Source organism: Myzus persicae, unplaced genomic scaffold (assembly GCF_001856785.1).
Source record: "Myzus persicae strain clone G006 unplaced genomic scaffold, MPER_G0061.0, whole genome shotgun sequence".
In the NCBI taxonomy this organism is placed as follows: Eukaryota; Metazoa; Arthropoda; class Insecta; order Hemiptera; family Aphididae; genus Myzus; species Myzus persicae.
This window is the reverse complement of record NW_019102619.1, coordinates 1,779,228-1,792,452: the sequence shown is the minus strand read 5'-3', so window position 1 is coordinate 1,792,452 and position 13,225 is coordinate 1,779,228. Positions and strand designations below refer to the sequence as shown.

The following is a 13,225-nucleotide window of genomic DNA, read 5'->3' as shown; positions in this document are numbered from 1 at the left end:
GATTGATTATATTTTCGGGGAGGATCGAGTCAATCCTGGGGGGATTTGATGTAGGACCCCTGCCAGACCTGAGCCGCCCCGCAGCGCTCAGCGCACCGAACGGCCTCTCCGCCGCAGGACGACGGACGATGGGATAAAATTGGTTTCGTTTACCCGACAGACAAAAATATAATAACCGTTCATATACCGTTATTTGTGTTTACAGGGTGTTCGTACCAGAGTCACGGGGGCAGCGACAAGAACGGCGCCGGTGGGGGCGGGCGTGACGTCAACGCCGTGAAACCGGACGCCAACCAATACTCTGGGCCGCAATTCGACCCGGAAACGCCCAGGAACGTGACGGCGCTGGAGGGAAAATCTGCGTATTTGACATGCAAAGTCAAGAATTTGGATAACAAAACGGTAAGCGCTTCAATTTGTTTTTCTCATCTGCAGTCGATTGTAAATCTCACAGTTGATATCCGTCAAGCATAAACTCCAACGGTTATTGCTAAAGACCGAATTTATATGCTGAAAAAACCTAAAAATAAGACGTTTCTATGCTCTAAAATTTCATCAAAATAATCTTTTTTATACAAAAATATTCTTTTTCATAAAAATGTATTAAATAATGACCAAAAAAAAAAAACAAATAATAGCAGCTTATAAAATGTATGAGGTAGGTAGTTAAATTAATCCTAATTTTTACAACAATTATTCAAACAGTCATATTTAATCTATAATATGGTGATACACTGGTGTATCTATATTGTTTAATTCTATTTTAGATGAGTGATTGTAACACACAGTTACATACCTAAAGTTCAGATTTATGAATTCAAAAAACCATAAAAAAACATGTTTTTAACAATAAAAAATAAAAATAGTAAAAAACGTATTGTATATTGTTGAATAAACGAATATTAGTAAGTATTAAAACAATTCAAACTTAAATAATTCAACCCTATGAATTCAAAAAATAATAAGTAGAGGGATGGATGGGATTTCCAGCATTTTAACTTATCAAAACTTGAAACCTAGTCCACTAGTAGTTGTTACACCTAACAATAATTATTAATTACTGGATTTCATCTGAAGTGTGCGGCACTACCAGTGCTACCTAAGTTGAACGTGGAAACTACCACCATCGCCTATGACTCTAAGATAAGAGATCTTTAGAATTATCACAAATATATAGAACAATATTTTACATTTTAAATATCTGTGATAATAATTTATTTTCTTATCAATATTGCTTTGGGTCATTTGGTCAAGATAAATATGATATTATAATGAAAAAAATATTTTCGCATTTTTTCATAAACAACTACATTTTTTTACAAAATATTCAAAATTAAATCCCGATAAGGCAATATATTCTTAAGACACGTTGTTTGCACAAAATATTCTTTTATCTGAGCTAAAAAATGTTGTATATCAGTTCATAAGTTGATGAAACGCTGAGAAAGCTTACTCAATTACAGTAATTACCCTAATTGGCATATTGCCGCCGTGTTCTAATTAGCAGTGGATAAAACTAATTAAATTTGATCTTTAACAATTTTAATCATTGCATAAAAATCAGTTTATGATAGTATCAAGTGGGTACCTCTCGTGTATTTGAAAATTATTATTATTACTATTAACCGCACTCCTATTTTGTAAATACCACCGATCTATTACAATATTATAAGAAATTAGGTGTATAATATATAAAAGTAATCGATCATCATTATACCGCATATCATAAAGCTATAATATTATCTATTGCAATAATAATATAATATTTAGAACGAAATTGTTACTTAAATCCTCACGCGATCAGTTTGAACTCTTTATTGCAAAAAAAAAAAATAATAATATATTGCTAGAGTATACGTAATTATGGTTGAATATAACTACATTGGCAGATATAAGATTAGACTAAAATTTGTTTCCTATATTGCCATCTATGCTCGTTTATGTATTTATCGTATGCAAAATAATAAATTGTATACTGCTGTAAGTGGTAACGAGCGTGAAACAGAAAATATTATTTAGTCCAAGTAAAACATCCAAGTTCGTGAATTTGTTGTTACTTATCAACTTGAATAAAGGGAAAACCCCGATGAAACAAAATATAATTGAAAAATAGCCTAATATTACATATCAATTTCCTTTTGTAAATAAATTATGTCTTATTAACAATTCTCCTGTGTAATTCATGACTAATAAATTATTACAAATAATATAATATTACACTTGCTTGAACTACTAGTGTTCTATTTAATATATATGGCGGGGGAATTTTAAGGTGGATATTTCATTGAGGTTCATTGTTTTGATGATTTCCTATAGCAATACATGATTTAAGTATAAGCTACCAATAATAATTGTATTGTTTTACACACTTTTTTTGTCGCACAAAAGTACTCGAAAAATAAAAGTTGGTTATAGTTAGGTAAAACAAATTGTTCTTAAAATTGAAAATTAATACTTTATTTTTTGATACTGCAAAATATTTATTCGATGTCGCTGTTTTATTGAAAATTATATGAAACATAAAAATGTATACTGAAAATAACTAACACTATTTACAACGTTTGAAACATTCAGTTATCTACTATGTTTAAGTAAAACAAATTATATAAAATAGATAGATCAAGTAATATGTTTAAAAGGGTTTTAATTATTTTTTTGAAATTATCATTAATTAATTTTGAGGAAATTAATCAGCATTTAAAACGTATGAAAATAATTATTTTTATCGTCCGATGAACTTGAAAATTAATAAACGAGCTAATTAAGAGCTTTTATTCAATGAACTTGAGGAAATTAAAAACTGAATGGCCGTCTAGAGATGATTAAAACTAATGATCTAAGAGGTAAACAATTATGAGTGTTTGATTTTTATATAAGTATCTGGAAAATATTTTCATAAATAATTAAAAGGTATAGTTTAATAGTAAGTTGTTTTGCCAAACACTTGTACTTACTAATGGGTCAGTAAAAATATGACTGGAATAGAACTAGTCTCGTCGAAATTAAATTAATTGACTTTGACGAGGAACGAATCTCAATTAATTAAACGCTTTTCGAGACTTTTCCTCTGCTGTTGCTGTGTATACGCATTATACGTCATATTATTCTACTTTATAATTCTCCAATAGCGTTGCTCGACCCTTTGTGATTTTCAATAATTTATTTATTTCAAGTCAAATATACCAAAATACACATCAAATCAAAATTACCAAGCATCCATAAAATATGCAAAGTATAATATATTTGCAGCAGTATGCACTCAGACGAAATATTATGGCATAACCCTACAAAATATATGTACACTGTACGTGTATGATGTGTTATTCGACTAACAATGAAATCTATAAAATCAGTTCGATGACTTCACTCGGTAGAATATGAACTATGAACGTGTTTATTGGAGTGAATAGTGGGATACGCGAAAACAAATATTAGTCACATAAATATACGCTAAACGGTAGGCAATGAGTATATTATTATTATTTTTAATCAACTTTAAATTGTATTTTTATTTTTAAAATCATTAGTTACTCATGAGTGTCATGACCTACCACACACTATTACTAGAGCTATTACTATTCAATGGTTGAATACAAATTTCACAGATATTACGTTACCATGATATACTCCTCTGAGGCTAGGTACATTGTACATCATTAACTGTAGGTACAGCAGAGCGGTTACCTATATTTTTCCAGCTTTTTGTTTTTTTTTTATGACAGGGTGTTAGCTAAAAACTAAGTTGTAACACTAGTAATAGTAACAGAAGTACTATGTATGTTTATTGACTAATTTTCCGGGATCTAATTATTTCTTATTCACCCACTACTTAAACTGCATGCGTATAAATTCCTGAAGCCTGAAGGCACGAAAATCCTTATAGTGGTGGATCGGGCCAGACGTGGCCGCAGAGAGGAGAGAGAGAGAGAGAGTGAAAGAAAATAAATAATATCGTTTCTACAAGGGCACGTTTTGCTTACGGGAGAATAAGGAGAGGGGTGATGAGAGTGACAATGCGTAACGGGAGGAATGCCATTTCGCTCAGACTCTTCTCGACTAGAAAATACGTGAAAACGTTTGTAACAAAACCATTAGTACCCTATCCGTCAACGCGATAATTCGTAATGAGTTTTTCTACTGCTCTAAAAATGCATTAGTGGGTAGAGCGAAATAGACAAACGTCGACCCGGAGGTCTGTCGCAGCTTACACGTGTAGTTGGTAACGCCTGGTGACACGATATTGTATTCACGCTTAAAACTATTAAATTAATAATAATATTATATAAATTATGAATGCCGAGCTCGCGCGAAGAATACAAAACAAGCTCTGCAGTGCGTATATTATGATGCTAATAGGTTTATAATTACGAGATGTATCGCCGTAATTTAATACGGTGTAATTTTCAGTTCTAAATCTATTATGATATTATTATAACAACAATGGAGTTCGTTGTTTGAGCCCACGGGCCACGGTGCCACATCTATATACCAATACTACGAAATAAACTCAAGATAAGTGCGTTAGAAATTATAATAATTTATAACGTGTTGTAAGTACATAATATTTTACAGCGATACTGTACCTATAATGGGGCTGACATTATGATAATACAATTGCTGTGACCAATTATTATTATAGTCAGCTGCGTTCGAGAAACCCTTGGTTAAAACATATTTTACCTACCTATTAATTTGTGCGAATTTTTTTTTTACGAATTTTAAAGGACGAGGTTAGTACATATTAATGTTTTACCTTAAATTTTTTTTATGCCTTAGGTAGTTGATGTTTAATCCGCGTCAATTGAATTAAGGTGCATTCGTGACAGTTATAATATTTTATTAAAGTAAATATGAAAAGTACTTAATATTTTAATTTAATTTATTATTTACTAGAATATCTATCAACCACGTACCTGTTATAGGTTAATAGGTAAATACAGAACACACCAGAATATTTTTTAGAAGACTTTTCTTTTTATTTGTACAAGTTCCATTTATTTTATAAATTATTAAGACTGCATTTTATCTATGTATTATAGGCTCTTATAGGCTCTTATATGTGTTTATACTTCTATAGAAGTATAGGAACGAAAGTATATATTTAATATATTGTATTATAGAGAACACTCCATATTGTTTGGTTAGTCCACTATAGACTATAATACAATGGAAAAACAAAACTAATGATGAAACAGTTCGTACCTAACAGTTCTCAGTATCAGAACTATTTCCACTTCGTCGTAATTGTATTTTATATTCTACTATAAAACAAACGTTGGAAAAACATTAATTTATTTTATTTTGTAAATTGACAACAATATTAAATTGCAAGTATGTACTTATCTAATTTTTAATTACGCTCCACCCCTTTGACATGGAAAATTTAATAATAATAATTTAAAAAAACACTGGCTGAGTACCTATCCATTAGTTGAAGTCATATTATATTTTTCATGTTAAACGTGTTATATTTTTTTTTCGTTGAACTACAAACAGTTATGTATTTTCGAACAAAATATAAAACACAACACCTATGTAGGGTAGGTAGACAATAATAAATTGTGTAACATATTTTTATGTAAACTCAATAGGTGTACCGAGCTATATCACCATAGTAAAATATTATGAAAATAGTGTGTTTTAGATGATCATATAAAATCCATAATATGAGTACGGTATGTATTATATATGATATAATAATAAACAATATTATTAATTACACAAGGGTCGATCCGTTGATTATGTCAGGTTTTGTTTTTGTGTTTGTAATATTATAATAGAATTGTCTATTGTTCCCTTAAATAAAAAAAGAATACCACATACACTTTGATATGAATGCAGGTAATACAAAATAATAATTAGACCTGTGAATCTAAAAATGCAATATAAAATGCATTAAAAACCTTGAAAGAACATTATAATCTCAAGATCTGTAGTACAGAATTGTTTGTAAATCCCGAAAGTGCATTAAAAAATCAAAACATAAAAAACGTTGACAGATATTAGGAAGAAAAAACTATGGTTTTAATTTGTAGTATTTGTTCACACAATTTCATGAGATGATAATGAAATAATAATCAATAGAAATGAGTAAAATGTTTAAACTAACAATTAATTTAATTTTTAAAAATAATTACGAAAGAAGTAATAAAAAATGAAAAAAATAAAAAATAGACTTTTAGTCCATATATACAATATATTATATTATCAAATATAAGTACTACAACTGATGCTGGGTTGGCTTTATTGCTTATTGATTAGATATTATAGGTATTACAGATACAGCATATTATATTCGAGTATAAAGTACTACAACTGTGCTGCGTTTTTTTAAACGTATATCACAGTTCATAATTTTTTTTTGATTAATGTATACGTGTATGTGATGATTGAATAATAAATTGCCTATTAAAAAAATTGCGTTTTTTTTTAAGTATCTAAAGGTTACATAGTTATATGTGGGCAACTATAAATCAAAGTACGATATTTGGATTTCAATGTGCACATTAATTATTAATGACTTCAATCCTATATCTCCTTTATTTGTTTTACTAAAATTGAACTGCTCAATAATATTACTATACACTGGTTGTTTCAAAAACCTTCGAACCTCAAGGAATTAAGAAAGAATCGAGGATCCTAAGTAGTAAATTGACAAAACACATTTTAGGTAAAATAAATTCTAATATAAACTAATGTAATGCAACACTTACTTAATATTCATTGGCATTTTAATGGATACGCTTACTCTGAGTATTATAATCATCGGCTACTACATTAAACTACTATAGCTTTAAAGATTAAAATGGTATTTGAGGCACATTTATAAGAAATGTAAACACCAAAACATGCAATTGTTATTTATTCGAAAATTGAATATGAAAAGATATTAATTTCTGTCATGATCTTGCAGGAAGACTTGATTTAATAATAATATTATCTTGGTTTTATTTTTATCTACCAAACATTTTGAATGATTGTTACATCATTATTGAGTGATACATTTAATAAGTTATTATATAAGCAAATCTGCACAATATTGTTGATTTTCAATGATCTTTTTCTCATCACGTTTTAGTGTCAATTATATTATCTCACCATTGTGGTGTGTACTGGTTATAATATGGTATTATTATATAGATCACTTGGGTTTCTGAATTTATTGTTAAACCGGTGATTTCGAACGATGCGGTTTCATGAAATCGAAATAAACATAATACGCGGCGCGACATCAGTAATAATAATAATAGGAATTTGACGAACAGACACCGAATCAACACTCAAGAGTATTGTGTGCCGTCACAAACTTTTATCGTATAATATTGTATACAAAATTATAATAAAGGGCCGCTCGCAAGGAACATTGACGAATATTTTGAATTATTGTCAACCCCGGAAAATCCGCGAGCGCAACGCATCGAGCGACATTCGTTCGTGAACAGCATGACAATCGTGTGAGGTTACCAAGTTATACCTTTGAATGTTATGTGCGGTAGGTACCAGGCATAGGTTTTGTTAACTCGACCGGAAAAATTAACTGATGATGACGGTTAAGAGGACGTCATAGTGGTGTTTAATTACCTACCGTCTCCGTCTCTATCCGACAACAGCATTCAAGGAGAAATTTCGCTAAGTGAAATCAAATCCATGGTATGTGGGTTAATTAATTTGGTAAATTCTAAGTACCTGTTACCAAACTTGAAGAGCAGGATTTATTCGATAAAAAGTCATAATATGCTTTATTATATATACATATATATATATTATATATATTGTACGTATTTAGTTTACAAAACTACTCAGAATAGAGCCTGGTCATAAACAAATATTATATTATCTAGCTGCTTATACTTACTATAGGGTACTTTAACAGGATAAGCAATAGGTAATATGAATTATACATTTTTTAAGCCGACGTGACACATTCCTATTAATTGTACACTGAAATCAACATAGTAAAATTTAATAATATACAATCATTTTAAAAACATGTGGCGATAATACAACAATATTCATTTAATGGTTAATTGGTTATTGTTCATCGCATAGTTGTCGACTGTAATTTTATTATTATTATAGGTACCGATTTTTAGTGATATGTTTTTTATTTTTATTTTAAATACCTACTATACAATTATTTTTATAAGTATAACTTACTCAATTTACTATTTGTACGTTATAACTTATAAAAATCGGATAGATTCTAATAACACGATTATATTCCCTTTACAAATCTATATGCACGCACGTTTTAACAATCATACCTATTTAATTTCAACAGGACAAAAAACGATTAATTTAAACACAATTATATTTTATATTTATAACACAACGTTATATTATTCTATGAATCGCCAGAAGCATTAGTTTAAAGTATTTTAAGCTCTTACTCATATTTCATTAACATTTAATCATATATTTTTTACAAGTGCAGATAAATAGTTGTACTCGCAATACACTAAATGTTTAATTAAACATTATAATAATAATTTATGTTACAATAAACTATATAAACAACGTCAATGGCGTTTAGAATCCTACAACGATAATAAACAAATTGTGGTTACTCGGCCGAGATCATGTACCATAAACAAAGTACACCACGCGGTCACCGGATTTATACCAGTATCGAGAAGGTAGATTTTGTTCCACGGATGAGACGAGCGTCTTGCAGTTCATAAATAATAATACAGTTTATGTAAGTATCAATTATATCGGCACCTTGAGAATTCGTTTTTTCCAATTATTAGCACCTTACCTGCTCCATCATGACATCGAATTATGAATAGGTAATTAAATAAATAGTATAAAATCACAAATAATTAATAAAACAGTAGGTCATGCAGTGTAAGTGCGTAACCGTATAACTAAAAGAAAATGTCTCTAAAAATTCATAGTCAAACATTATTTATACGAAAAAACGAAATCACTTGGTGCCAATAGGCAATAACTATATAGCAATGCCAATAATAGTACACTTTACTGAAACACGCTAATAGGGAACTGTGATCAAATTTCCGTTAGAAAGCTTTGGCCGCTGACCGCTCCCTCCTGCTTTTTTTGATTCACTGTCTGATCTTCTACGATTAACTATCAAACCGATTTCGTGATACTCTTCTTAAATTGTTGTTTAATAATATGGCAATGACGTTGCTGCGAAACAAGTCCTATAGACGTATGTTCCAGGGCCTGATAACTTTCAGTCCAACGAAACGCGTCGTTCGTTTACCGAAGATTAAGAGCCGCGGGCGGTGCATGAAAGTAAGACGTACATCAGTTACCTATATATACGAGTACTTGGCAATAATAATTAATTGCGATAATACCTTATTCGTAGTAGACCTCCATTGCCACCCCGTAATCGTTATTTCGAATTTATAACATAATTATCGTTATAGTGTGAAATGTCGCTGGTTGACGCAGAAACTTGCAAGTGGCTGCAACCTGCTGTAGTAATGCATAGCCAGATGTCATCAGTGATCAATAATCAATATACGTACGCATAATACGTATTTTAATATATTATCACAATAAAATATATGCACAAACCTAAATACCTATATAGTATGCATGGTGTAACCGTGGGCGTTTGGAACACATCGAGGCAAGCGTTAGCGCAGAGAGACTTAACGACAGATGTCACCACTGTGCTAAAAAATGCTTATTGTAAAATATATGTTCGACAGGTGAGTTAAATACTGTATGAATACAAAATGTATTGATTGAAATACTAAACATTCAGTCGATTAACTGGCCCGTAGCTTATACTATTAATACCACTGAAGCAGGTTGCCATATTATAAACATATTTGGAAATTAGTCAGGAAATGTATATCCGCGGAATTATACCGAATAATATTCATTAAAACTATTCAAAATACGTAGTTAAAGTCACAAAAAATGCCGGAAATTTCCAAAATCTGTTAAACATCATAACAAAGAAATCGACAGTAGAAAAATATAATATTCGTCAAAATATAATATACCTATTACCTATAAATACAGCTTTTAAAAAAATTTAAGTCACAAATAGCGATGTCGGTGTAACTATAGACTCGCGAACTACCCGAGTAATTAATTATTTATAATCACCCGTTAATATTAGAAATGTTTGCGTTGCTTTTTTCTCTTGTCTCTCACCCACCCACCCACATCTTTAAGCCAGCCGTCCAAATAACCTTTGGGTGGGGGCAGTGAAACGTCGTATAAACAAATGTGTAGCGTAAGATCCGACAAGCGCACAAAGTCGCGAGTTGGATAGTGGTAGGGTTAGGTTTCAATGTTTATTCTTCCTATACCCCGTAAGTCTGTTGTATACTTTTATATCTCGGTAACCAAATATCCTCATTGTCCATACCATCTGTTATCGTCCGGACTCGGTTCTGTGTGGTGGTAATATTTGTAGACGAATCGTAGTGAGACGATGTTAGGGGCTTCTTTTTTACGCCACCCGCTCCCCCCCCCCTCATGAACGATTTTGCTTTGCACTCCTCCCAAATATCCGCATGATTCTCGCTAAAATTAAAGTTTGATTACTATCAGACCGGCTGGTTTCCGTTTGTGTACACAACGTAACAGTTTCCATGTGTAAGCGTATAACATATTATTATTATATTATATGCAGTAAAGTGGCCAAAAGGGTAATCAGGAGGGAGGCTGCCTCTGAGTTTTATGCGGCGGTGGATGGGTGATACCCCATGTGTTTAGCATTAACTAGAATTTTAGTTTATCCAACAACAGATAGTTAAAATAATATGACAATTTATCGGGTTTTGGATGAGTGGGTGATGGAATATTTGACTTGCTTCAAACAATTTCAAACTCATCATATATTTATTTGTACCAGTTCACTAAAATTACGTGTAAAAATCAAAAACGTATATTTTAATAAGATATTTTAGATACATTATATATGCCAATAATGATACCTATTGACCATTTTATCAAGTGGTACAAATAACTAGACATACTGCACTACTGATAACTAATGATTATTATAGTCTGCTGTTGCGTAATATATATATTGCAGTATGTTATCAATAATTATCGTCATGCACGATATTACAGTTTACATAGTACATATACTTATGACCAATGAAGATAGCTTTACAAATATGCCCGATTAACTGAACAATTGAATCCGTGCAAATACCAACTGATCGGATGACGACCTTCAAACCATCCTCGGAATTCGGTCTCCGGGAGGTACTTACTAATTTCATTTCTTGCATATTATAGTAATTTTAAGGCGAGTTATCGTTATCAATGATATTATCGCCTATGCTCGTACCTATATAGGATAAGCTATGACCGATTTCCATCGTATTTATAACATATAATTTCAGTATAATATAACGCATGTCGTAGGAAGAGCTCGATAATCGTGATGAATTCGATATTTTATTGGTCGCCCCGTCCGTCTGCGTCGTTGGGCTGTGAGAGCTTACGACGACGTACTGTATATTATATACGTGTACGCGATGGGTACGGCGTGTGGATATAAAGAGTAAATTCCGAACAATGTCGTTTTTAAAGAGCCGGTTATTGCCGCTCCCGCTATCACTCCTCTGCTCCCCCCCAGAGGCAGCGGTGTCGTCCTCGTCGGGTATTATATGTATACACTGGATTCGCATAGCAACAGCAGTTTTACTACCGAGCAGCGGTGGCCGAGTCCTCGTTATTTTTATGACATTTTCTCTACCCTTTGTCGCTATTTCCGAGGGTTTTCTCTAACGCCACCCCCTTTTTTTTTCGTTACGTCCAAACGGTTTAACGTTTTGTTTCATATATATATATATTACTATTATTGCTATTATTATTATATATTTATTATCAACATTATTTTCGTCTACTCAGCACCGTCGTCGACGGCGGCGTTGGATATTTCGCTGTTTTTTTCCCTGCAGGATTAAATTTTATTTCTATTCCTTTCGTCCGAGAAATTTGTCGCACTCGAGCGTTTAACCTTATCGACGACGCTCAGGTCTCTATTAAGTTTAAAATATACAAGCCTATACACAAGCTCTTCGACCATTTTTTAATACTTAAATGGGTTTTTTAATAACGTTCCCCTCTCTTCGGATATCCACATCCAAGACAATGCGCTTAGTGTCGTTATTTGATTTGATTTACAGAGTATCTGTATTCTAACATAAGCGTATGCGCAATAATAAAAAAATTAGATATGTCCTAGAATATCGAGAAAAACTGCAATAAAAAATTATAATGGTTAACTACCGTTTTCAATCGTCCCCTGTTCCGATAAACGTGAACATCCATTTTATCTACAATTACTTCTATTTCAGTCCAAAAGAATAATGTATTATGTTTTATAACTATGCGAGTATTTTATATGCAGCACTTAAATGTGCATTTTCTTCAGTCTAAGGCCATCACAACGCACTAAAATCCCAATTAAATTAAAATATTATATTATATTTAGGTAGGCGCCATGTTTTTATGCCGAGAAAGTATTAAACTCCCACGGAATTTTTCTCATAAATTATCTACTAGTATTGATCATTAACCATTCAAATTAATTGTAAAGCTTGAGAACTACCTACTCGAGCATTTTTAAGTATTTTAATTCATCAATCATTACTTTTACTGACAAAATATTTAATAATTATGCTAGTTATGAAAAAAAAATATTAATAAGTATCATTTGCTCAGTGTTTTACCCTTTATTATACTTAAATAAAATTAATAGTTTTGGATATTTTGGACAAATCAGAATGTTTTTCTCCCTATAAAATAAATATTTCGCCACACGTTTATATTTATTTTATATTTTGTTACCAAATGTGTTTTGTTACTAATTTACAAGTCTTATTTGAATGACCCACTTAGTAGGGCGTACCTATAAGTGTTCCACATAAACAATTATATAATGAGAAAAATTTTATTGTTCTACTAGTTTCTATACAGTTAATATGATATCTTATATATCTTTTTAAATTTATTATTTTTAAGACGTGATGAGAAAAATATATTTTTGTTCAACCTTCTTTGGTCGTACTTTATTATCAACTATTGAAATCAATTGGATTTCGGGCAATTTTGTGTATGCGTAATACGTATTTATAGAAAAATCGGTGGAAAAACATTGGGTTCAGAGTTCGGTGAAATAAAATATGCGTATCTCGCTAATTTATTGCCTAAACCTACCTACCTAGCTTAGACTGCCATTCGCATACGCCAAACACGACCTTGCATGTGAACTTAA

General features: G+C 31.4%; 1 protein-coding gene across 1 annotated transcript in view; it reads left to right on the top strand.

Annotated features, from left to right (window-relative positions):
- Positions 1-205: 205 nt before the first annotated feature.
- Positions 206-13,225, top strand: part of LOC111032662 (zwei Ig domain protein zig-8-like) — a gene marked incomplete at its 5' end in the record, with an annotated part of 109,575 nt that continues 96,555 nt past the window's right edge. The window contains one exon of the mRNA XM_022313064.1: positions 206-402. Within this exon, the coding sequence (XP_022168756.1) occupies positions 206-402 (197 nt within the window). The remainder of the gene's footprint in view (positions 403-13,225) is intronic.